The sequence below is a fragment of the Poecilia mexicana genome, unplaced genomic scaffold, assembly GCF_051168715.1.
Source record: "Poecilia mexicana isolate PSO_F unplaced genomic scaffold, ASM5116871v1 scaffold_6, whole genome shotgun sequence".
NCBI classification, from domain to species: Eukaryota; Metazoa; Chordata; class Actinopteri; order Cyprinodontiformes; family Poeciliidae; genus Poecilia; species Poecilia mexicana.
Window position 1 is genome coordinate 8,110,919 of NW_028263375.1, and position 26,658 is coordinate 8,137,576.

The 26,658-nt window shown below is 39.8% G+C and overlaps 1 protein-coding gene across 2 annotated transcripts in view; it reads right to left on the bottom strand.

The window, feature by feature from the left end:
- Positions 1-1,157: 1,157 nt before the first annotated feature.
- Positions 1,158-26,658, bottom strand: part of dgkzb (diacylglycerol kinase, zeta b) — a 54,184-nt gene continuing 28,683 nt past the window's right edge. The window contains exons 2-34 of one of the 2 annotated variants that reach the window (XM_088006170.1): positions 25,472-26,438; positions 24,150-24,249; positions 23,557-23,652; positions 23,331-23,408; positions 23,199-23,255; positions 23,047-23,115; positions 21,582-21,653; positions 21,396-21,512; positions 20,385-20,459; positions 20,072-20,173; positions 19,769-19,851; positions 19,626-19,686; positions 19,438-19,551; positions 18,908-19,048; positions 18,753-18,831; positions 17,933-17,988; positions 17,786-17,848; positions 16,057-16,130; positions 15,840-15,951; positions 14,893-15,092; positions 13,654-13,754; positions 12,580-12,683; positions 12,413-12,482; positions 12,306-12,346; positions 11,292-11,440; positions 10,133-10,210; positions 9,138-9,206; positions 7,574-7,608; positions 6,352-6,395; positions 5,015-5,135; positions 4,475-4,511; positions 4,267-4,366; positions 1,158-2,026 (exon numbers count right to left, since the gene is read on the bottom strand). In XM_088006170.1, coding sequence (XP_087862296.1) covers positions 1,910-2,026; positions 4,267-4,366; positions 4,475-4,511; positions 5,015-5,135; positions 6,352-6,395; positions 7,574-7,608; positions 9,138-9,206; positions 10,133-10,210; positions 11,292-11,440; positions 12,306-12,346; positions 12,413-12,482; positions 12,580-12,683; positions 13,654-13,754; positions 14,893-15,092; positions 15,840-15,951; positions 16,057-16,130; positions 17,786-17,848; positions 17,933-17,988; positions 18,753-18,831; positions 18,908-19,048; positions 19,438-19,551; positions 19,626-19,686; positions 19,769-19,851; positions 20,072-20,173; positions 20,385-20,459; positions 21,396-21,512; positions 21,582-21,653; positions 23,047-23,115; positions 23,199-23,255; positions 23,331-23,408; positions 23,557-23,652; positions 24,150-24,249; positions 25,472-26,412 — 3,756 coding nt within the window. In that variant the 5' untranslated portion in view covers positions 26,413-26,438 and the 3' untranslated portion in view covers positions 1,158-1,909. The remainder of the gene's footprint in view (positions 2,027-4,266; positions 4,367-4,474; positions 4,512-5,014; positions 5,136-6,351; positions 6,396-7,573; positions 7,609-9,137; positions 9,207-10,132; positions 10,211-11,291; positions 11,441-12,305; positions 12,347-12,412; positions 12,483-12,579; positions 12,684-13,653; positions 13,755-14,892; positions 15,093-15,839; positions 15,952-16,056; positions 16,131-17,785; positions 17,849-17,932; positions 17,989-18,752; positions 18,832-18,907; positions 19,049-19,437; positions 19,552-19,625; positions 19,687-19,768; positions 19,852-20,071; positions 20,174-20,384; positions 20,460-21,395; positions 21,513-21,581; positions 21,654-23,046; positions 23,116-23,198; positions 23,256-23,330; positions 23,409-23,556; positions 23,653-24,149; positions 24,250-25,471; positions 26,439-26,658) is intronic. The other variant, XM_014993967.2, reaches the window with a different exon arrangement.

The window sequence follows — 26,658 nt, forward strand, 5'->3', positions numbered from 1 at the left end:
AGGAATTGTTGACTTGAAACAAGCCAGTATATCTTGTTGAGAATTTACACCCAAGTTAGTTTTGAATTAAGACATTACCACTAGAATATAGACCAAAAACACTTGATAAGATTTTGTATTTTAGCAGCGTGTGAAGCACGGAGGTGGAAGCGTCATGAAATGTCTCTCAAGTTGTTTCTGAGATTATCTGGAATCTGGAAAACACTTTTTCATTGATATATTTTTGTTAAATTAGTGAAAACACGGTCAGTTTTTACCACAGGAACTGGTTTCCTGAAGCTGAGAGCGATCAAAACGAGTCATTTGTGTAGTTTTGTTGTGTCTGAAGGATCTTGTCCGGTTTTCCAGAGCGTCTGTCTCGACTCGCCCGGATCCTGATGGCTCAGTCATGCGTTCGGCTCTTTGTTCCCGTCTGCAGCTGGGAGCAAAGCGCAGCAGGAGGCAGCCGGGTCATTCAGCCCCGGAGGAAAACCTGTCATTACTCATGTCTCCTCCTCCAACTGAATTCCTGAAACATTCCCTTTAAAATCCCAAACAGGTTTGGACCCATCGTCCACTCAGCAGAGCCCAGGATGTTTCACCCACTGTAATCCCAGTTTCATCCAGCTGACTCCACAGCAAAACATATAATCTTACTAATTTGTTGTTGTTCTTTTTGTCTAGTTTCCACTGCAAATATCTTAGTATCAAAAGTTATTTGAAAGTTAGTTTTGTCTTATTTGCACAGAAAAGGATTAAGGCAACTAAAAACAATTACTGATTTTAATCTCGAAATTCTTTTGAGAATTTTTCTCAGAATTTTGATTTTAATCTCAGAAATTTGACTTTCATCTCACAATTCTATTTTTCCTCTCAAAATTTTAACTTTTACTTCAAAATTCAGATTTTTTTCCTCAGAATTCTGATTTCAGTCTCAGAATATTTAAATTTTTTCTCAGGGTCCAAGGTGTTGATTTTAATTAGAATTTTGACTTAGAATTTTCACTTTAATCTCATAATTTTTTATATTTTTTTTATCAGAATTTTGACTTTAGTCTCACAATTTGACTAATCTCAGAATTGTTTATTTTAGATGTTTGTTTCTTAATCTTGGTTACTTATCATTTAGGCTGAAATAGGGGAACATTCATCAGTTTTGCTTCATGAAAACCAAATAATTTTGTTGCCGACATGCTTTATTGCAGGTCACTCAGAAATGATGAAACCAAACAATCCTTACATGAATATCTTACAGTGATAAGAATCTCCTGACTGACGCAGAAGCTCGTTATAATCATCGGGCTGCTTTGGCAGAATCTGGATTCGGCTTCTTTTTAACAAACTACCGGCTTCGTGAATATTTACAGTCCACAGACATCAAAACGAAAGCGCTCCTCTGTAACAGACAGTAAAACATTAAAAACTCTGATTACAGGCAAAGTGAGTTTATCTCTACAATCTGATCATAAATATTTAAATTCATCGCTGTCTACATTAAATATCCAAACATTTATTTATTTGCAGTGAACATCCAAAAGGTCACTAGAAGCTTAACAGAAGACACATTTTGCTTTATTGGATATGAAAGCTGCAGAAACATGAATGCTGTTGCTGTTGGTAGCCAGCAGCTGCGTCGCTCTCTCTGCGCGTCCTTGTGGCTTGAAAATAAAAACTAGTTTGAGTTTGTTTTAGTGTCCACAAGCCTTTTGTGTTGCTCAGTTCAGCCACAGGACAGAGCTATCTTCAGGCAACCGGATTCATCAAGACGCCTCGTCTCTCATCAGTTAAAGCACAAAAAAAAAGAAAAAGAAGAAGAAGAATCCATCTGGCTCCGACAGCAGAGAGGATCTGTTCAGTTTACATTCCGACAGACGGAGCTCTGTGGAGAATGAGAACAAAAAAAACCCAACAGAGCCGGGAGGAGAAAGGGTCACACTGCCGTCTCCTGGTCCTCTCTCTGGATCATCTGGTAATGTTGGCAGTTCTCCAGGTAGTTGGCCAGTTCCTGGTCGTCAGCCTTGGCGGCCCGATGTTTGGGAGTGTCGCCCTGAAAGACGAGAGCAACGGGTGGCTTTAGTTTATTTTATTTCCTATTAGTTCCTACTGTAATATTCTTCCTCTACAGCACAAACATTACAATAAAAATCACACTATTACATGTGAGTATTAGGAACATCCTAAAAAAAATGAAAAAAATTTAATTATGAAAATAAACTGGTACTAGAATAGTCAAATTATGAGAATAAAGGTGAAATAATATGAGAATAAAGTCAAAATACAAGAATAAAGTAACATCTTGAGAATGAAGTCATAGTATTGAGAGAATAATCTTAGAAGAATAAACTCATACTAATTCGAGAATACAGTCAGTATTATAAGAATTAAGTCAAAATGAGAATAAAGTCATAATATTATGAGTAAAGCTATACTATTACAAGAATAAAGTTGTACAAAAATAAAGTTAAAAGTTGAGGTAATATAAATAATCATATGAGAATAAAGATGAAATATTATGACTATTTTCTTGTAATGCTATGACCTTACATATACTTATTATTTCAATATATTCAGAACTTTATTCTTGTAGTGTGACTACTCAATTTTTTATTTTTTGTAGTGACTTTAATACAAACTTAACAAAAAAAAGTCAAGATTTCTTAAAAACAAAAAAAAATCAAAAACACAAAAATACAAACCAGGTACCTCAATATTTTAAAAGTATTAAAAAGAAACAATAACCAGATTTGACTGTTAGACAAAATGGCAGGCTAACAAGTAGTGTTTAGTAATGACTTGGCTAATGGCTGTAAAAACCCCTAAGCTAACTGCTACGCTAATGGTTGTGTTAACTGCCAGGGGGAATGGTAGAGCTTTACAAGCATCTGCAACCAGGTGCTAATAGATAGCTGGATAAAAAGCTAGGGAATAGCTAGCCTAGGCCAATATCTGTGGTTAAAGCTAGGCTAACTGCTATTGCTAGCTGAACAGTTAATGTACTTTATTAGAAGATTAGGTGATTAACTGTTGAGCCAAAATCTAAGGTAATGGTCATACTAACTAAAAGGTTAGCTGTTGGGATACTGGCTGAGCTACAAGCTACGCTAACAGGCAGGTTAGCAGCAGAAATGTGTTCTTCCTAACACTGATGAATGATTAAAGATAAATTGAGAGAAGCTTTAAATCATCTGATTCATTCAAGTGCAGTAACAGTAAGCTAACATCCAGGAGCTGGGAACCGTTCTGAACTCGAAAGTTAAAGATAACGTGACAAAATCTGATCTTTTCATCTGAAAAAGTAGCTTGAGGACAAAACGGACGGACGGACGGATGGATGGTGTGAGAAATGGAGGAGGAGAAGCCTCTCAGCCCGTCTAAACTCCTGCGGTGAATTCCCGCTCAGCACCAACTCTGGACTCTAAATAACACATAAACTCTTTATTTGTGTAGCGGAGGAGAGAAAGCTCAGATTATGGGCTGTTTCCTGTTACCACTGGCTTCACCATGGCGACGGTGAGCCAAGGCTTTTGTGTGTAGAGGATGAAGCCCGGGGAATCCTGCAGAGCTTCGTTTCTCACTGACACACAACATTAATCACTTTATAGAAGTGGGTCAAATACTGCTGCAGACCCATTTAAAGTGCGGAGGCACGGATCGGGCTGGTGGCCGCCGTCCTGCCAGCAGAAAAAAAAAATGGCTTCATACAGCAGGAAGCAGCTGCTGACCAGAAACTAAATCTTTACCGTTAATCTGCTGACTTTGAGTTTGGAAAGAACCAAAACATTTCCAGGAAAGCTCACTAAACAATGATCAGACGCAGATAGGAATTCAGGGCCAAGTCACACACAGCCAGAGATCTGGGAATATGAGAATATTTTTATCTGTTTTGGCCTTTCATCCACACAAAAACTCGGTTTCATATCACTAAAAATCATTACTTATAAAAACTCTGACATGGAGATTTGAGAAAACAAAGATTTAGGGTTCAGCACATTACAGTTTGCGACAAATAACGCACCAATATACCCACATTTTGCTTTGATATGATTTTTATTAACTTTTTTTCTAATATGCCGTTTAAAAGTAGTCCAACCCAGTTATCTGTTAAAACAGATGAAAACTGCAACTATGAGGCTTCAAATTGATGAAAACGTACACAAGTCTAAAAAAACAAACTAAATTTATTTGCAAACTGAGAAACTGAAAACTTTTTCTAAAGCAGAATAAATGAATTAACGTTTCGATGACAGTAGTGTGGGAAATCTGTCTTTGTGCTCCAGGTGAGTTTACCTGCAGGTCTGTCTTCATGAGCGACGCCCCCGCCTCCACCAGGAAGTGACAGATGCTCCTCTGGCAGAGAGCGGCGGCTTTATGGAGCGCCGTCTCTCCTCTGGAACACAACCGGGAGAAACGGATTCACTTCCTGGAACGTTTGGGCTTCGTTTGGACAGAACAAAAACAAAACTTCAGCCGGGTTAAAAGAACAAAGTGGACTCACGTCTCCGTCTCTGCGAGGTCCAGGTGGGAGGCAGGAACTGACGGGAGAAGAAAACAAACTCAGAAACTGAAGCTACAAACTCTTCAGATATAAAGATGTTTGATGAAGTGATGAAACAGAGAAGCGATCAGTCGAAACTGATGAAGACGAGACGAGTTAAACAATCATGTTTTTATCATTTCATTCAGGCTGAGGTGAAAAACCTGCAGATGTTTTACTGGAAAATTATCAAACATTTCTGCTTCATTTTTATCTGAACACAACTATGAAGGCCTCAGGAAGTTGGAGGGAAGATGGAAAAAAAAGGGGGGGACAAAATCATAAATTTTAAATTTCAAATACCGCCCTGGGCAACTGCCCATGCTGCAGATTTAAAGCCCAAACTGCCATTCAAGACTTCCTGACAGCTTAAAATAGGAGCGATGCGAAGCAAATATAGCGTTCAATGTTCTGCTTCTGTTGCCATGGTGATCTCCCAGCTCTAATCCCAACCATGACCGCTGGTTTTCTGATTCAACAGCAGCGTTTGGAGCGTCTCACCGTTTTCGATGAGGTACTTGACGATGTCTTTGCTGCCGGTCTGGACGGCGTGATGCAGCAGCGAGCGGCCGTCTGCGTCCTGCAGCGCCAGCTCTGCCCCCTGCTGGTGGAGCTCCGTCAGCTGCAGGAGGAAACAGACACATTTAGAGATAAATCTGCATCATTTACAACATCATATAAAAAGCTGCTGAAGTTATACAGTTAAAACAAAGCTTCAGGTTAAAGTTTGGTGGAAGGAAAAGTATTAACCTGGTTCACAGTGGAAAATATTCATTTGAGGTTCAACTAATCTATAAAAACTGGGAATTTCACTGAACTGAAACTCTGCAGTTTTAACTAAACTAACTTTAATGCAATAAGGTTAAAATGTGCTAAAATATAACAGAGAAGATGCCTCTAATGTTGTTCAGATCCTGGTATTTTGTGATCCACTTTAAAATCTATACCTTAATTTTAACTTAATTATCCCAAACTTTGTAGAGGTTTGATATTGTTAGTAAAAGTTAGAAAAATTAAGCACTTAAAGGCTTTGTGTAATGTTTAGACAATACTGAGCATTAAAACCGCAAACAGGTGAAGGCTAAAACTCTGATTTAATGTATGAATCCCAAAAAACCAATGAAATGCTAGAGAAACTACAAAAAATTCTTATTTTTTCATTGATTTACACTAAATATTAGCACAAAAAAAAACAAACAAAAAAATATATTTACTCAAATCTGGATGGAGAAAAAAAACAAAGTGAGATTGTCTTAACTACTAAACTAAAGAAATTAAAAAGTAAATAAATTTAATTCTTTCTAACTTGTTTTTTTTTTTTTACATTAAATATTTGCAAAAAACAAAGAAAAAAAATATTTTCTAAGTTATGGATCCAAGAAAACCACTGAAATTGTATTTTCTCTCAACTTCAAAGCTGAAGAAACAAAAACATTTTTTTAAATAATTTCTAGCTTGTTTTATTTTTTCTTTCATATTTTATACTAAATATTAAGAGAAACTGAAGAAAAAACACTACATTTATTAGAATCTGGATCCGATACGTTTAACTTTATTTATTTTTATGTTTTACACCAAGTCTTAGCCCAGAAAAAAGAAAAAACTATAGTTATACGGAAAAACTATCAAATTGTTAAATTCAAGATTTTACCCAACTGTTTCAGCCAATCTGTGTTGAGCAAATAGAAACTTTGAAATAAAATTTTAACATTTTTGTTTCTCCTGGGTGTCTGTAGGTCCTTGTTACATCAGTGAATGACATAACTATCCGGCGGTAAAAGGAACAGGTCTCAGTATTTCTCCCAGTTTCAGATCTGATCTGAAGTCTGCAGACTCACCCTGCTCAGGTTCTCATTCTTGATGCAGCTGATCAGCTCCGCATCTAAAAAACAGAAACAGATGAAGGCTTGAAAACCAAAGGAGCAGCGCCATCTAGTGGCCACATCTAGAACACAAAGCATTTAAGAAATGTTGCTTCGTTTTTGCATCTTAATAAAGACCTAAAACAAGGGGGCGGCCCCTGGACTGATTTTGTGAATCAGATCAATTAGGACAAAACTACGACTTTTAAACTAAAATCTACTTACAAAAATTTTACATGGGTTTTTCCGGTTTTCTTCTACTGTTATAGTAACATTTACTCATTGACTTAAACTCTAAAGTACAAATTGTTGCACCTAAAGCCGTTTTTAATTGCTTTATTAAAACCTAAAAATATCACATGAAGACTGACCTAGATCTTGTTTTTATTTTATTTTATTTTGCTGGGAAAATACTACAAAATATATATTTTTTTTTTCAGTTTTCATCAAGCCCAAAATAAGTAGACTGGATGCATTTCATTTAATAAGGAAAACATTAAATTTTGGATCTGCAATCCCTTTTCTACAACAAAAAATCTTGTTTAATTGTTTAATTTAAAAACGCTCATGCTTAGTTTATTAGTTTATTGTTGAGTATGTTAAAAACCCATCACTTTGGTGACTTAGTTTTTAAAAAATATATTTATTTGACCCGCAGTGCTTTTGAGCTGAAGATTTTGGTCCAGGTGACAAAATGTTTAGACACCCGTAGTCTAAAGTGATTTAAACAGTAAGTTAAGATCATGACGATTTACAATAAACTGATGAGTAATGGTTTATTAGATTAAATGAGTTCAAATCTTGTAACTAATCCGCTTAGAGTAGACCTTTTAGTTTTGTAGTTTGGCCGCCATCCTGCAGAGGGCGCCGCTGGTCCTCTAGAAGCAGAGCCAGAAACAAAGATGGCGGGGCCAAACCATAACGATAAAGACAAACGGAGTCCGGTGTGGGATGGAAAACGCACTTTATGCGGTTCCGTTTTAAAATGTAAACGCTCTTTAAGTAACATTTCACCTCATTAATGGTCATTCAGCCGAGCTGCTCGACGAAGCAGCGTATTATTCAAAATGTAGCCGTTTATGTTATGTCAGGCCTCTTGATATAAGAAATAATTCTGGATTGTAAATGAATCCTTTGTCAATCGATAACATCAATTAACCTTAAATTGACTCACTAATCTCCAACAGGTCAGATTTACCTTTTTCAGGGTCCTGTGAGGTAGCAGTGGAGGTTCTGTGAGGAGACAGAGGACAGAATCAGAACCAACCGGAAGGAGAGTGAGAAGATATTCAAAGTTGACCTTTGACCTCCATTAAAACATCAACCAGCAAACACCACAGTAAAACCCTTTACTACTCAGGGAATCTGTGCACCCCACAGACCCTCCCTGCTCCCACACCGCAACATGTTAAAGCCAAAACACACAGAGAGGAGATTATCTACTGCTTTGGTCTGAACCTTCCCAGCATGCATTTGTTTCATTATTTTTAAATAATCTCCAGTGTTTATATAAAACTAAGACGCCTTTTCCCCCCCTGCAAATATCTACTACAGTCTGTTCTGCTTCTGTCCAGTAGGTGGCAGTACTCAATGTTTTGAACCTGTTTGAATTTAATTTTATTTCCAGTTTCAAAAGTTCTGGATTTTAGATCGTTTTGTTTTTCCTGTAACTTTTTGTTGAAGAATGAAGATTGAGCAGCAGTTAGAGCTTGTCCAATCATAAACACTTTTCATTTCTAATTTAAAGATAAGAAAATAAAAAGAATTGATTTATAACAAAAACATTTATAATAGTAATAGTGATATTAAAATGAAAATGTAAGAAATAATTTGATTTCAGAAATAAATTTAGAAATTACTTGAAGATATATATATATATATCTATATATAGATATATATATAAGAAAAGTAAACATCTGATTTTTAAAAAGTATTTTTTCCCAAAAAATGTTTAAATCAGTTGAATAAAAATATAAACATAAAGAAAATAAAAAAAATGCATTTGGTTTCTAAAATAAATAAACTTTGTTCCAATTAATTAAAACATAGAATATATATATATATATATATATATATATATATATATATATATATATATATATACACACAAGTATATAAATGAAATAAAACTTAAAAAGTATTTGATTTCTCAGGAGCACAATTTAAGACTGTTTAAATCTATTCTGCTCTTCTGTTTTCTGGAGTTTCTCTTGAACCGTTTTTTCTGCAGGGCATCTGAAGCAGAAACTGTGAGAAGTTAAAACCAGCCTCTCAGTCTGAATGCATCAACATACAAACACATAATCAGAAACGAAGGCAAAGCCGCTTCTCCACAGCTGCACATCATCTCCTCCTGCAGAGCTTAGCAAGTTTTGCAGAAAGACGTTTAGACAGAGGCATCAGCACAAAGCAGAACCCAGAGCAGAGGAGGAGCCAGGAGGAGCCAGGAGGAACCGGGAGGAAACAGGATAATGCAAGAGGAACCAGGAGGAAACAGGAAAAACCAGGAGGAGCCAGGAGGAAACAGGAAAAACCAGGAGGAGCCAGGAGGAACCAGGAAAAACCAGGAGGAGCCAGGAGGAAACAGGAAAAACCAGGAGGAGCCAGGAGGAACCAGGAAAAACCAGGAGGAGCCAGGAGGAAACAGGAAAAACCAGGAGGAGCCAGGAGGAACCAGGAAAAACCAGGAGGAGCCAGGAGGAACCAGGAAAAACCAGGAGGAGCCAGGAGGAACCGGGAGGACAGAGACAGGTTGGTCCTACCTAACAGCTGGTCTGAAATCAGCCGTGGTCGTAACGGAGCGATCGACACTGATTATCTTTGCTCCTCTCCTTCATATCACAGACAGGAAACAGCAGACATGACAGCGGGAGGAAGTTAGCGGGACCTACAGGCGGTTCTTCGCTTCACACACGACACAGACGGAGCCACTCCAGCAGGGGGCGCTCTGGTCTCTCTGCAGACGGTCAGGGCTGGAGGAAGTTCTCAGAAACTGATCTGAGTCGGTTTGTTTTCCATTCGGATCAGTCAGGAGATGCTTTCCAGAACTGGTCTGGATCAGAACCATCGGATCATGTCTGATGGTTCATTTTCTCTGAATCAATATTCAGCTTCTTTTCTCATGATTTTGAAACAAGCTGAACATGAGTTTTATTTTTGGTCATCATTTGAGTCGCAAACTAGGAAATACAAACGATTGTTAAACATTAAAACTTTGATTTAAAAAAAAAAACAATATTTAATTTATTTTGTTCTGGGTTTAGTCAAACGGTTCTGGATCATCTGGACTTCTCAGAGATCGGTCAGAGTTTTTCTATGGACTTTGGTTCCTTTTCTGAGTTTCAGTCTAAAGTCCGACTGTTGTGCGACGCGGACCGGACTCCTGAGAGAGAACGAGTCTCTAGTGTTGAACAAGTTCCTGACTCGGAACAGAGCCAAGACTCACAGCAGAACTACAAACAGAAGCCAGACTTGGATCAGAACCATCACTCCATTTAAAGAGTCCTTTAGTCTCCAGAACAGAACCAATGATCCAGATCAGTTCAACAGATGACAGCAACCTCCGACTGCTTGGACAGGAAACTGTAGCAGAAATGAAGCCTCTAACAGCTCCAGGTACCAGAATATTGGACGTGAAAACTTCCTCCATCCCAGCTGTCCAGCGAGGCGTTGTGTGTGTGTGTGTGTGTGTGTGTGTGTGTGTGTGTGTGTGTGTGTGTGTGTGTGTGTGTGTGTGTGTGTGTGTGTGTGTGTTTACCTTTGCAGAGTAGTTTTAGGTGAGGTCTGGGTCAAAGCCTCTGACACCGAACTGTCACTGGAGATCCTCTTCCTCTGCCTGAAACACAGACACACGCTCTTCACTGTCTGTCCTCCAGTTTGTCCTCGGGGACCAATCGATCATGACTGAGTGACCAACGCAGAGACAGATGAGTGTCTCCATGGCAACAGCATTCTAAACAGCAGCTGGAGCTCAGTTCATTACTGATTTCTGCATTAAATGACCCCCCTATTATCTGAGACGATGAACTGCTGCAGTACCAACTTCCTCCAGCAGAAGGCGCTCTGCTCACTTAAAGGTAACCTACTATGATTCCTGGAACACATTAGGATAGATCTACGGCCTATTCCAGTGGTGCCCAAAGTCGGTCCTCGAGGGCTGGCGTCCTGCATGTTTCAGTTCTGTTCCTGGTGGTAGTAACAGCCTCCTCAGCAAGTCAATGTTCTTCTTAGGCCTTCTAACGAGCCATCAATGGATCCAGGGCAGTTAAACCAGGGAAAGAACTAAAACATGCAGGATGCTGTCCCTCGAGGACTGACCACTGGCCTATACTAAGCATGTTCATTACATGCTTTGCACAAAATCATTCTGAATGATAATGCTCGGTCAGAACTGTTTTAGGGCATCTTATCACTTTAAATCCAAATAAGCTACTGTTGACCACTGCCCCCAACTCAATATTTCCAGTCAAACGTGAAAATGGCTGCAAACAGATGCGCAATTATACAACCTTACATCTTTGAAAAGCGAAAGTGGAGCCTCCTGCACAAACAATAAGAATTCAGCAAGTGGTTTCTGAATGGTAAGTCAACAAAAAACTCGTCTTTTCCAGCTGCCATTATAAAGCGGCCAAACCAGCCGACGAAACTGGCTGGAACTCTGCTTGGGTTGCTAGGTAACGGGCAGAACTCTGCTGGGGTTGCTAGGCAACGTCACATTGCCTGACGAATGTGACTTAACAGGGAGAGGATTCATTTTCCAGGCATCAAAAAAACATTAACCTGCAAAACTTTGGATGATAAATCCCCTTTAAAGGAGAGTCTGTTTATAAGCTTTAATCTTGATAAATGTCAAACTAAACTGACAAGTTCCTGGACATGTTCTTAGATTTTAGCAGATGGATCAGAAAGAAACTCACCTGGGAGAGGTGGGTGACGAGGGGGAGCAGGGGAAGGAGAACTGGTCCGGCATACTGGGGGAGGTTCCCACGGTCTCCTTCGCCACCAGCTCCGGGTCCAGGATGTAGAGCTCATCCTGAGAGATCTCCGTCACGTAGTTCAGGTGTTCCTGGGGCGAAAAATAAGAAAAACATCAAGTCTCACATCAACTCAGATTCAGTTTTAATTTTTAATGTCAGGAAAATTGTCTTTAATTAAAGAAGTCTAGTAAAAACAAATATTTTCTTTGGAACGTGACTAAATTATTAGCAATTTTTTTTACCTAGAAAATGTCTAAAATAGTCAGCTAAAATACAACTGCTAAAATCTAACTTAATTTTTGTTCACTTTGAGTGAAGAAGCAAGTTGTGCTAATGTCTTTTTCATAGGTTTGTGTGTCATTTCCTTTACTGGTTCTTGGTGCAGCGCCCCCACAGGTGAGGAGGGGAACTGTTTTTTTTAAAGGTTTTGGTTTGTTTCATTCAGTGAGGTGTGAATACAAACTGCAGCAGCTGAAAATGCAATTTTGGTCCCAAATCATGCAGAGTAAAACACCGTAAATATTGGCATATTTAAAATTAAAGTGTGTAAAGTAATACACAAAGCTGCCACTTACATTAATATTTTTATTAATCACTAAAGTAGTTAATAATTAATACAAATAATTTTAAATAAAGACTATCATTTTCCTCCAAGCTGATAAACATTAAGTTTTATTTAAATTTGAGAAATTAAAATTAAAATACTTTCAATCAGTCTTGCTCACAGAGTGGACTAGACCCGTCCAGAACCTCCACTGGGTTCTGGTTCTGACTGTCATGGGCCAGAATTAAGTAAAAATATAAAGCTGAGTCTTATTTAACTTGGCATCAGTTGCTAATTTGTGATCCGTTGAACAAAGAAAACACTCAGGAAAACACTAAGGTCACTCAGGTCATAAAGGTAAAATGTTTTGTTTCCTGAAGGCCTGCAAGAGCAGAAACCTCTGGTCCTACCTGAGCCCGGTCGATCCTGTAGAACCGATCTGCAGTCGTACCTGGAAACAGAAAGCCCGGTCAGGATTGGTCAGGATCTCAGGTAAGATGTTGAGTGTGAGGCTTACAGTCCAGGAAACACCAGTTGATGGAGAGTTTTTGTGACGACAGACTCTCTCCTTTCATCTCATCTCCGTCCTGCAGGATCAGAAAGAGAACCAGGATGAAACCCGGTTCTTCCTAACCCAGATCTGCTCCACCATCACCAGCAACACCTGGATAACCAGGTACGCACCTGCTCTACTTCCTGGTCCGGGTTGTCCTGGAGACGCTCAATGTGCAGCCGGCACATCTCCAGGTCGCTGTCGCCAGGGACGACGATGACTCCCAGCGGCGTCGCTGCACAAACGATCGTCACATTTATCATCTCTGGGTTTAGATTTTGTAATTTTATTTAATAATAATGCCAAAATGTGACATTTTTCAGCCCTCATGTCAAAAAGTTTGGACGCTAATAGTTTAAATTCTTTAAAATGCAGGTTGTGTGTCCAGTTGGGACCAAATTGAATTAATTAATTCTGTCCTGGTTCAGTTTGGAGTCATTTCAGGGATTTTTACTGGAAATAAGAACCAAATCCAGAGCCAGTCATCTAAAATCAGTGATTAAATCTCAGGTCAGTCTGAGATAAAATCTATTTTTTTCAAAAACATCAAGTCAGTTTCACAATGAATGAAGGGCAGGATATCAGGGTTGTAACTAACGCTTATTTTAGCAACCGATTATCAATTATTCTGACAATTAATTGATTTTATTGATTATTCTGATGATTAAACATAGTCATTTTTTAATTTAACCACAATTTTTTTACACATTATAATAAATACAGTAAAAAATGCAAATAAAACATTATTTTTAAATAATTTTTTAAAATAAAAAAAATACACATTTCATTACTTGAATATGCAGCAAAAAAACCTTCAAAATGTGAAAAGTTCAGTTCTTTCTGCTGGGCTTAACATTGATACAGTGTTGGATGAATCTGATTATCATCTTTCAGATTAACTAAATAATAATTGTAAAGCAAAAGTTGCTTCATAGAAGTTTATCTGTTTTTTTACTGAAAAAGATCTTCATCTTAAATGCAAAATCTATGTAGTTTTTCTACAGTTTTAGCTGAATTACTGCTCTGAATGTTTTTCTTTCAGCAAATAGCATTTTTTGAGTCTGCATACTCTAGTTAATGATTAATTGATCACTAAATTAGTTAGACGATTATCTCAATAATCGATTAATCACAACTAAACCGATTAATCAGCTGGATTTCAGTTTTAAAGTGTGAGGAGAGTAAAACCGGAGTGCAGCACTCACAGGCCTCCTTCAGCTGGTCCTTGTCGTAATGCAGAGCCTCGTACGCCGCCATGCTGATCCGGTTCACCCGGATCTGCAGCTTCTCAGGAACCGGCTGCTGGCTGCGCACAAACACACACACACTGACATTTACACACTAACCTAAAGAGGACACACACACACACACAGAACGTTTCAAGAACACAACACGGACCGAGACAAGCAAGAGCTACGCCTCTGACTCTCGTGTTAAAGAAAAACCTGCTCATGTCCAACAGTACACTGCAAAAACACAAAATCTTACCAAGTAATTTTGGTCTAATTTCTAGTGCAAATATCTTTGTAAGTTAAACAAATTTAAAAGTAACTTTTCAGCAAGACATAGAGGCTTGTTTTAAGTAAATAATTCCTTAATATTGATGAAGGAATCTATATTCCTTCATATTTCGATTCCTTATATCAATATATATCTGCCAGTTAATTTATCCATTGGCAGATAAATTAACTTGTAACATGGGAAAATTTTATTTTTATAAGTGAAATAATCTGCCAGTGGTACTAGTACTTTTTCATCAATATTGAGGAATTACATACTTAAAACAAGCTCCTACATCTTGCTAAAAAAAGTTACTTTTAAGTTAGTTTGTCTTATTTCAAGTCTACTAAGATTTTTGCATTAACAATTAGATGAAATACATACACTTGGTAATATTTTGTGTTTTTGCAGTGTACTCACAAATTTTTAACTTTAAAAGGAACCACAATTAGTTGTAACAATAGACAATTTATTTTAGATGTAAAAACAATACTGTAAGTTGTTTAGTTTTTATAAACATTAATAAGATATTGTCACACCAATGTGTTGTTCACACTGCAATGCATTATGGGTAAATGACATCTACAGGTCTGACTGCGCTAGCTCCGCGCAGCCCAAACAGCGATTAGTAACGCTATTGAGCCTTTTTAATTTGAACCGGAGCTCGTTGAACTCGATCGGACTGCAGCCTTCCTGTGTTTACTCTGTAGATTCCAACGGACCAACTATAATTTGAAGTAATTATAGTTTTGGCATATAACAAACAGCAACTTTTTAGTTAAAAGGAAAATTACGACATATTTAGGCCATTATGTTCAACTACTTGTGGATCCCTTTAAATCATTTGGGGCTTCAGAAATGGGCTAAGAACAAAGCCCTGAGGCACTCCGTTAACAACAAAACATCTCCTCCTGAATTTAGCACCGCTCAGTCCCGACTCTTACTCGTTCAGATGCGGCATGGAGATCCTTCGCTTGGCCTTCTGGACCATGTTGGCCTGGTTCCGCAGGTTGATGCGGATGATGGATGGCGCCAGCTTGCAGGGCTCGCCGTCCACCTGCATGGGGATGGACTTGAAGGTGGTGAGGGTCACCTCTTTGCACTGGTGAAGACGCTCGCCGTGGCCGCCCACCTGCAGCGTCGCCTGCACACAAAGCATAGGGAAAAATGAGCAGGTGGCTTAAAGTGATGACACTTAGAGGGGCAGTATTATGCATATAGGCCATTTTAACTAGGTTGCCTTCAGTAGTTATAAGAATGCTGTACATATCAAATATGACTAAAAAGAAATTTGACTTTGCAATTTAATGCTTTGAAATTGGGCCTCTGTCTCTTTAAAAGCTCCTGCCGTTTCTGAAACTCCGCCTTCAGGAAGTCATAACAACATGGCTCCTCTATTAACCTTTTAGCAACGTTTTATCAGCGTCCCACTGAGAAGTAGCTCCTATAATGAGTTCACCAGAAGCTCAGTTCCACCAGCTGTCTGCTAATTGCTGCTGGCTAGTCTGAAGGAGCCGAGTTGCAGGGAGGACTGCTGGAAATATTGACTAAAGTAATTTGGCAGTAAATGGTTAAAAACCACTGGTTTGATTAATAAAGTCATATTTAAGCACACAACGGTTATCTTGAAGGTTCTATTTATGCATAAGTCTGGAGCCTAGACGGCCACATAAAAAGCTGTGACGGGCCGGATTTGGCCCGCGGGCCTTATGTTTGACACAGGTGCTCTAACCAAGGAAGTGTTGTCCTTTTGACTGAATAGCTGTTGCTTTAAGTTTTTATCTAGGGTAAGATTTCTTTTTTGCCAAGTCACATAGCCAGAAGCATTTATACTGAAATAAAAAATTAGCAGCCAATCCATGTGATCGCAGTGATTGAACTTTGACCTCACCAGAGAAGTCATGGTGAACCCGATGACCTCTATGCAGCCATCATCGTGACGCTGAGGCTCGAAGTCTTGACTCTCACTGGGGTTTCCCCACGGCGTGGTGCCGGCACAGTACCTGCAGAAAAAACAAGAACGACCCAAAGAGTTTAAATGAGTCACTGGAAACACAGAGGCAATGCTTTAACGCTCTGTAAAAAATATTCCTCTACTGTTCTACTACCTGGGAATGTTGAGGAAGAGGAGGCACTGCAGCTTCATCTCCTGGACTTTGGCCGTCAGATCCGTGCCATCACACTTTGAGAAAATACAACCGGGTTTAAAGGTGAGACGACCAGAACACACTCGTGTGCAGATAAATAAAATCACAGCTCAGCTGAAGTAAATCAGGGAAATAAACAAAAATATTTCAATAAAAGAGGGAAAATGACTGAAAAACAATAGATATTAAGCAAAAGAGGCTGAAAAACACAAAGGAAAACCTGCAGCTTCAGAGAGACTCGTATTCCAGCTTTCACATCCTTATTCTTTCCATTTTGCTGCTTCTAAACAATCAAATTTCAGGACGAAATCTTGACTTTCTGCCAGCAGTGGTGTGTAGACTTCTAATAATCTGCTAATTTTTTGTTCAGCTAACTTTGAAACCATTTAGCTTAGCACTGAGCTTCCCCTAAATAGATGTTTCCAGAGCGATAATTTACTTGGCTGTTTTGTGAACTTTCATTTGAATAAAGTTTGACGTTTGTGTTTTTCTTCAAGTAATGAGTGGTTTATAAGCATGCTCTTATTTTGAAATGTGTCAACATTGTTTACGCAGCAGTTCCATTTGTACAACTGCATATTAGGGCAATGTAATTAAATACATTTCTGTCAAAAACTTTAAGTTTTGAGATTCATTTCAAAAATTTTCAATCAAAAACAAGAGAAGTTCTTAGTTCCAAAAGTCAAACATTTGCTAGAAAAAAAACAAGAATTTTGAGATTAATCTCAGAAATTTTCTAGAAAAATTTGGTAATTTCTGAGTTTAGAAAATCAAAAGCTTTGGACATTTGAAATTTTTGAGTTTTTTCTGGAAAAGTTTTCTTGCGGAAATTTAAATGGCCCATCAGACGTTCACACTCTGTATTTCCCCCCCAAATAACTTCATTTAAACAGTTGTTTGTACATGCTGGAAGAAAATAAAACACCGACAGCAGAGAACAAGATATACACATAAACACAACAAAATGTGTAAATTATAATGTCAAAATTAAATTTGTGTTTGATGGTTGTAGTCTTTCCAGTTCATGTATTGTATAATTTGGAACTGAAGTTAGAGCTTTAGCATTAACTTCCACCAACACAAAACGATGATGTAGCGCTATAGCATTAGCAGAACAATTATTCTTTAGGGTTAGCGTAACTAAATTTCTAGTTAGAATAACCCACCACTGACTAGCAGGCACACATATGTTGGTCTAACATTGAGCCTGATTGTTTATATTTTTGTTTTGAATACCTGCCACATCACAGCTGTGATACACCTAGAATAGAGAATTGTTGATTTTAAAGAGAAATACTAATATATCCTGTGGTTGTGTCACAGCGAACACGAAGCCTGGGTGGGATAATGCATCTCACAGGCTATGAAAGGGACAGAAGAGAGGCAGTAACAAAGCCTGCTGATGTTATTGAAATGGATGAAGCTTTGTTGTAGCTCGTTGGATACAAAAGGCTCTGCAATGTCACTTAAATGTGTTTTATTCTCTCTGAATGCAGGTTTGTTCAGATAGAAATAAAACCAAAACCTGCGTCTGCAGCAGTGTGTCAGACCTCAATCTGACCCGGTGATGGAAAATGATGCACAGAGCGAAATACCGGTTCTCTGAGCTTCAGAAATGAAAACCAGTGGCTGTTTTTAAATTCTGCTCAGTTCTGAGAAAACGGAGAACCTGGTCGCTGCCTGCACTCACCACCACTCTGATGTGTTTGGCGAGGTCTTTGGAGCTGCCGCTCAGGAAGTCCGAAAAGGCCGTCTAAAGAAAAAAAACCCCACATATGAATGGATGTAAGACGTTTGAGGGGATGGACTGAAGGAGCAGGATGAGAGCCGGACTCACCCCAGCGTAGAACATCTTATTCCTGAAGCGGCTGTTGAACTTCTCTGGATTGGCCTCTGAAAACACAAAACAGGAGAAAATGGGATTCCTGTTAGGATTCTGGTATATTTAGTGTTTGATTAAAAACCAGGCAGCAATTAAAAATATATAGCCAACAACGCAATATTTAGCTCAAACTGAAGTTCTGTGTTTGACCAAACAACAACTGAATGATAAATCCTGATATATAAATGATTTTTCATATATATATATATATATATATATATATATCACACAAAGAACATTCAGTCCATTACAGTTTTATGTTTTTAGGCTTGATGTTTATTTTGCGATTACCAATAAGCAGTGGTTGGTTAGATAATTTAAACTGCTCTACTGATGATCTGTCAGAGACTTGGTGTTTAGGTCCCCATTTTTTATTTTTTAACTGAACCGAATCTCATCAAATTCCACAGAGCATCTACATGATAAAGTCAAGCTAGCTTAGCTGACCTACTTCCCTCTCCCTTGCTATTTTTTTATTAAACATAACATTGTAATCTAGTTGTTGTAGTGTTGACAATTAATAGTAAAGCACTGTGTCCCTTTTTCTTTTATATTTCACACGTAACTTTGAGATATAGCATGTTATGTTGAGAACTTGGCAGCTAAAACGAAACACTAGCCTGCAAAATGGCAACACCAGTTGATTGTTCAACAATAATTAAGTACATTTTTGGAAAACTGTCTCTTCCTTTTGAATTCTGCACCTAAAAATTAACCAAAGTATGAAAAAACTTAAACTGCTACTATAGCTCATAAAAACTAAACTAAAACTGACCTCTGGATTCGTGGAAGCCCAGTGTGACGTGAGCGTCGAAGCCCAGGCTGAAGTAGTTGTTGAAGACATCGATCGGGAGCTGAAAAGCAAACGTAAACGAACCGTGACGCAGCTGAGGGAACGCTCGGTTTCATCTACGCCAAACCAGAGCTGACCTTGTCGGTCTGCTGCTCATCTCGCTCCTCGGGTCGAGCCTCGGTGTTCGGTTCCACGTTGAGGTTCCATCGGTCCAGCTGGACAACGTTCCCGTCCTCCACGTGCGACAGGATCTTTGTGATCGGTTCGTCGGTGTAACCCTGAGACCGGAGCACAGCAGGATGACTGGAAAACATCTTTATTTATGCTCAGGGTCTTAACCTAAAGTTTACATTTCTAAACAGGGCTGAAACGATCAATTGTGATTAATCGATTACTGAAATAATCGTTTACTAATATAGTAATTGATTAATCACTAGCTAAGACAAAAAAAGGTAATTTACTGAGAGAAGATGCTCAGAGCAGCAATGAAGCCAGTAGAAAAAATACATTTTGTTCTACCAAGAACTCCTCAAATTGCAGTTTTTTTATCCGATTAATTGATTATCAGAATAATCGGTAACTAATAATCATTAGTTGCAGCTGTATTTCTAAATCGGAACAAACAAAATAAAACTTTAAACAGCAGCAGCGAAGCGACTGGACTCACCCCTCCCCAGTTCAGCGTCCTGGCCAGGTCGTTTCCCGTCCCCAGAGGAAGGATGGCGACCGGAGGCTGGGGGCGGAGCTTCAGCTGGTCCAACACGGACAGGATCCATCCCACCTGAACGGTCAGAGGTCATGTGACCACAGGATCTGTTTTATTCACAGCTCTGTTTTATTCATCGTTTAACTCACGGTGCCGTCGCCACCGCAGGCCAGGATCCGCAGGTTGGGAACTTTGGAGTACATTTCCAGCCTGCAGGGAGCAGAGAAACGGATCTGACTGAAATGTTTGAGCTTCCAATGAGGAATGACAACGAGTGAGGAAGACTGCTTACCCCTCTCTGGGTCCTCCTTTGGTCAGGTCAAACACCTGCCGAGGGTTCAGGTACCACATGAACGACTGGATGATCTTTGCTCCCTGAAGAAGAAGAGGTGGAAGGCGGCAAGTCAGCTGCAGAGTTTTAATAGTTTTTCATTGTAAAGATCAGAAAAACAAATGAAGGAACTGATCAATGTGAAAAGATAGTCAGTATTTATTAATATTTTAACAGTTTGATAATGAGTTTTATCAATACATTTTGGCACAGCTGGTTCCTGAGAACATTCAGGATCTTGATGTGAACCAAAATGAAAACTACCTGATTCCCGCCGCTTTTCGGATTGACAAACACCAGCAGAGGCTTCATTAGCTGGGAGGGGAGGGGCTTCACCAGGAAGGGCTTCCAGCGGCCATCCTGGAGCTGAAGAGCGACCAAAAGATCAGGAAGTGAGCGGACACATGATGCAAAACGCTGCATTCAATTCAATTTTAAACAAAATGCTGCATTCAAAGTCACTATGAACCAAAAAAAGCTACATCCAATGTCATTACTGACCAAACTGCATTCACTAAGCAAGAAGATTCTTTATTTAATGCATTTTGCTCAGCACATAAAGCGGCTTTTTGCTGACCTCTGCTCCCTTCTTGGTCGACTTGTTGCACTTCAGTGACGTCCGTTTCTTCTTTTTACTGGATTTCAGAGACGTCTGCAGAAAAAATAGAAACTATCATCAACTGCAGATTTTTCTCTACACTTTGAGCAACTGATCAGTCTTCAGACAGAAGGATCAATAAAAAATGAGATTTTTTGGTGGAAGTTAGACTGAGGATAGAGTTACTAGAAATTCAATTAAAAAATTCTTTATTGATTCCAAAGAGAAATTAAATAAATGAAGATAAAGTCTGCTCTAATTTATAAGCAGATTATTTATCTTTGTTGGTCAAACAAGATAAACTGAGGTTCATGTGTCAGGGATTTGGTAAACGTTTCACCGTTTTTTGGCAGACAGGACTTTAAAATTTACAATGGCATGTTAGAGGAACTGTAGGAAGAAAAAAGGGAGTAATAAATATCCATAAAAAATCTAAAATGTTAAAATTAATCTCAGAAAATTTCTATAAAAAATAAGGAAATTTCTGAGCTTCAGAAGTTAAAATTTGGAAAGAAAAAAGTTCTGAAATTTTGAGATTAGTCTCAGAAATTTTCTGGAAAAAACAAGGTGAAAATTTGCAAGAAATAAACTCAGAAATTTCAAGATTAATTTCAGAATTTTCTAGAAAAAACCTGGACATTTCTGAGTTTTAAAAGTTGAAAGTCTTTAATTTTGAAACTCAGAAATTTATTTTTTCTTTTTTTTTTTTTTTTATAAAAATGTTTCTAGAAAATTTGACTAATCTCAAAACTTTTTAGTTTTTTGATGGAAACTTACACCTAATTTTTCCCCCCATATAAAGTGACCCTAATATGCAATCATAAAAATTGAGTGAAAAAGCAGCAAGAACAAAATGAAATGAGACAGTCTGGATCTCCAGACCAGTTTAAAGGTTGATGGGGAAGTCTGGATCACAGACAGGAAAAAGAGGAAATATCTGGAGCTTAAACCCAGGAGGCTGAGTAAATAACATTTCTGGACAGTAAATACCTGCGGCTTGCGGACTCTGATAATCCATGTTGGAGGGACGATGACGGCAGCGTGGGCCCCCAGAGAGCAGCACTCCTCTATCTGCTGCAGCATGAAGCACGTCACCTTGTTGTGATACTGAAACGGAGACGGAGAGTCAGCTGGCAGGAAGTTACCTGGAGTTTGATGTTAACGACGTTAACTCACCGCCTGTTTGCACCACGAGCAGCTGATGGCTACGATCTCTTTGCTGTGAAATGTAAACTTCTGCTGGAAGCCCTGTTGGTGACATGATGGAGGTAATTAGAGAAGCTGTCGATCTGAAACTCAAAGGTTTGATTCCAGTTTCCTCCTTGCACAAGTTGATATGCAAGTTGCCCATTGACCGGTGGTCAGTATGACTAGAAAACTGCTGGATAAATTCATTAGATCTCCATCAGTTGCAGTTTTCTGCATCTACTCTTCCTGAGGTTCACACATTCAACACAAACTAAAACATACATGACGTACATTGATCACATGATAAATTCAAAATTAAAGTAACTATAAAATAAACAAATACAATATAGAGGCCATAGATCAAAAATAAATTATACTATGATGAAAAAACATTATACTAAAGAGCATTTGCTTAAATATGTCAAGCAACACATATACAGAAAACATACAATCAATATAACACATAAAATTACAGAGAAATACTTTCTTAAAGCTGTTCATAATTCATACCCATTTCACCATCTTATTTTAGAAAACTTTCCGCTCTAAACTCTTGAAACAGTTTCTGAATGTAACCAGCAGCAGAAACTCTGCAGCAGCTACTGTGTGTGGTTGCTATGGCGACTCCCTCCTTTTTTAGGGAGCCTACAGCACCGTTTCATTCACCAGCCTCAAACGGTCGATGTGTAAAAACTATAAGTTGTTTCAGAAAAATTCTTGAACCACGAGTGTTAGAACCTTTTAGTGGCCATTCATACACCTTTTTATGTGTCTACGGAGTTTTATTTAGGAGGTACGAAAGGTTAAAGAGAGCCTTCAGTTTTATTTTAGAAAGAAAGATATTGAGCTAAAAACAATGGGAGTGAATTAGAGTTTGGGTGTGAGCTCTCTGCACTTATTGCCAAACTGATGGAAAACTGTAAGTCCTGCGACAGTGAAAGAGAAAATGGGTGAAAGTGGAGAGAAATACCAACGTTTTGATTTATAAAATGTACATGTGGAGATAAAACTGTGGGGGTGAGAGTAGTTTAAATCAAACACATTTCAGAACTTCTCTTGAGGTCAGAATTTAGAGTGTGTCACATTATTACTAAGCTGAACATCCTGATGGAAAATGGGGGAAAAAAAACTCAAACTTAAAACAATTACAAAAACAGAAACAAGTTGCTTAAAGTTTGAATGGTTGTTTCATAAGTTGATGTGGAAAATGTTAGATTTATTCCTATATTTTTAAGCTACTGCCTAAAGTCTTAGCATGGTATTCTTGTTCCTGAGACGTTCTGATGAACTTTTTGTTTTTCCAGCAACGTAAAAGAACATTCATAAACTGCTAAATGTCCCCAAACCAGTGATAATTTTAGAGGGAAAACAACTATAAGGAGAAGAACTACTGTAAGAAATTAGTAAATCTGGTTTAGAAACAGGGTAAAAACTCATCCAGTCAGAGACCAACCTTCCCACACTGCCGACACTTCCCAGTCTGCCGTCTCCTGTGGACCCAGTGATGTCGAACGACGTTGGCCTGGAGAACGAGACATTTTTCAGAGCACTATTTACCTCAACATAACAGTGAACACTTTCAGATCGTGAACATGCGCCGCTGACCTCTCGGACGGCTCGAGACACTGGTTCCCTGAACGACGGTTTGCACCTGAAGTTAATCTGGGCAGAGGACAGAAACGTTGAGCTGGGAAGGAGAGACGTCTGAGACGAGGTGCTGACCTGGAGCTCATTTACCTTCTCCAGCTGCTCCATGCACATGACGTGCACCGATATCTTACAGCCAGCACATTTCATCCGAGGTACAGACTTTTGCTGGAAAACAGATCGGGTTCACGGTGAGTCAGGGTCATTTTCCCAAACCATGCTTAGGGCCCCAGAAAGGCTTGGGCCGGCCCTGCTAGAGTCGCTCCTCTTTTCCCGCTGTCTGGGACCAGAACCAAACCAGTGGAGGTGAACTCACCAGAGACTTGGCAACGCAGAATTGTTCTCCAACGTAACAGAAGTCTCCAGAAACACTGGCTTCGAACCAGATGTGTTCCCCGTACTGGGCGTTCTCCTGCATCCCAAAATACACAAAAATGATCCACTGGGAACCAATCCAGAGTCAAACAGAGTTTAGATCCCAAACTGATGGATGATATGGCTGAAAAATGTATCACTCTATATGGCAGCGATATCCAAAGTGTGGCCCTGGGGTCCTTTGTGGCCCTTGAAATAATTTTGGCCTCCAATGGGCACTTTCGTAATTTTTTTAACATGAAACTTTAAATTACATATTTATAATTTAATTCTAATTTATCTTGAATGGAAAGTGTTAGGCAAAAGTATTTTTCTTTTAATAGTTGTGTTTTACAAACATCCATTTACCTTTTACTCAAAAATAAGATGAAAACACATGAAAATGGGACGGAATAATTTTATGTGTCCTTTATCTATTCTGACGTTTCTGTAATGTAAACTGATGCTTTTCAAAAAGTGAAGCTAAAGTTGAGTCTGTGTTTTATTGAATACAACTCAGCTGCGTTTCATTTCTGAATGAAAACCGTGACTTACGCTCCAGTCGATGGTGCTGTTGGGCTGCTGAGAGTCCGTCTGTCCGGACGCGTTGGACTGAGTCGCAGCATTCTGCAGGCCCGACTTGGCGATGGCTTTCCTGCAAACGGCAGAAGAAGAAAAACAACGTCTGAGAAAGTTTCATTTACATTGGGCGTTAAAGTAATTTAAGATTAATTGTACTAAATGTGACCAGAACTAACGTCATTTCAGTTCCATAGAAATGTCTTAGATAAAATAAAATATATGAAGTAAATTACTGGAAACACTAATTACTACAGAAGTATTGATCACTAATTTTATTCTGTGCTTAAAAAAAAGCAGCTCAAACTCTTCTAAAAATAGTGAAATAGCCCTTTAGTACCGATTTGGACTGAGCACTGAACTTCAGTGATATTCAGAGGAGCACAAGGATGTTTACACAAAAGTGCAATTAATTAATTGACTTGGTTGAATCAATAAAAAAACATGCGTTTGGAGTCCAACCAACAACACTTGGTGGAGAGCCGTTTGACCGATATAATGTCCCATTACATGTTTGAACAAAGAATTATCAGGTTTCTAGGTTATAATTTCACACATTTTTCCCCTGACTGACTCAGAAGAAACATTTTTGTTCATACAGCTTTCAAAATGTCAAACTTTGGAGCAAAACTTTGAGCAAGATTTTATCCGTCCTTGCAGTATTTCTACATTTAGAGATTATATCATCACACAGTCATCAGTCCAAGTTTTCACTCTCCTTTGTTTTCTGTAAAATAGCAACCCCAGCAGAGTTCCACCCGTTAGCTAGCAACACTAGCAGAGTTCCACCCGTTAGCTAGCAACACTAGCAGAGTTCCAGCATGTTTCTTCAGCTGCTTTTACCGCTGTATGCACTGTACAATGGCTGCTGGAATAGACAAGTGTTTTGCTGTTGACGTACTGTTCAGAAACCACTTGCTGCATTCTTGTTGGTATGCAGGAGGCTCTGCTTTTGCTTTTCAAAAATGTACGGTTGTATAATTTCGCATCTGTTTGAAGATATTTTTACGTGCGAGTGTAAACGCTGAGTTTGGGGGTGGGGAGGTCGTGGCCAGGAGCAGCTTATTTAGATTTAAAGTGACAGGAGGCCCTAAAACAGTTTAAAATAGCCTATTTTGATCAGACTAAAATCTCATTATCCAAGAATGATTTTGTGAAAAGAGGTAATGAACATGTTTTGTATAGACCGATCCTAAACTGTTCAAGGAATCATAATAGATCACCTTTAAGTTCTTAGATATTTGAGTTTTCATCACACAGAGCTAAATTAGTGTGCAGACAGCAGCTGGACTACATACAGCAAGAAGGCACTCAGACTCTCCAGGCGGGAGTCGTAGCTGTGGGGCCCCAGCGGGCTAAGGGGCCCGGGGCCCCTGTAGAAGGCCGGGTGGTTGAGGTAGTAGACTGAGTTCTTGCGGCTGGGCAGCAGGTGGCCTCTTCCCGGCCAGGGGCTCCCAGCCTTGGAGACGGTGGAGATCTTCCTCCTCTTCCTCTGGCTGGAGCCGCGGTAGCAGACGAATGGGGACAGGTCTCCGGCAAACACCTGGGAGGAGTTTCTGCGAAGGCAGCGAGGGGCCCGGATCAGGGGCCGCGACTGGGACAGAACATCCGGGGGCTTAATCAGCACCTGCAGGGCGGAGGTAGAGAGGGAGGAGGTGGAGGCTTCGTCCTCCTCTTCCTCCTCAGGCAGCTGCTCTGTCTCCGACAGCAGGCTGCCTTCTGATTGGCTGTTGCTGGAGTAATCGCTGCTGTCGTCATCTTGGTCCGATTGGAGGCTGCTGGAGCGGGAAAATGCCGCTCTGTTGCTGACTCCTCCTCTCACCTCCACCTGCTGTTCCCCTGCAGGAAGCCCCGCCCCCAGGCCGCCCCCTTCGCCTTCTTCGTCCTCCTCCGCCATCTGGATGAGGCTGGCCAGCAGCATGGACGGCCCCAGCAGGTGGGTGTCAATAGTCCGCAGCTTCCCCACCTTCTTCCGGCACACGGCGAACCGCGGGTTCAGGCTGGGCGTGGTGGTGCTGGAGCGCCGGCGGCCATGCTTTCTCTTTGGTGCCGGCGGCTGGACAGTGGAGCGACGGCGCTGGGTCAGGCCGGAGGATGGGAGGCCCACGCTGGAGCGGCGGCGGGCCTTACTGGTGGGGATGGCGACGCTGGGCCGGCGCTGGCGGCAGGCGGCGGCAGCAGGATCCGCCTCCAGGGACGCTTCCTTCCTTCTGAAGTGACGACGGAAAAATGTGTCCATGTTGGACGCGGAGGGGTCTCCTACGGCTGTTGGTGTAGAAAATTATGCTGAGTTACCGGAACTGATCTCAGTGAGAGGTAGGGGATGGCAATTATCGTATCGTTTATCACAATAAATAAGATGTTGATTTATCATTAATGATAATCAAAACCCCTAAAACTGTCTGAATTGTTGGGAGTGTTAATGTACCAGGGCTGCACCACTGGACCACTGGACCACCTCTCCCAGTAGCTGCGTTTCCATTTC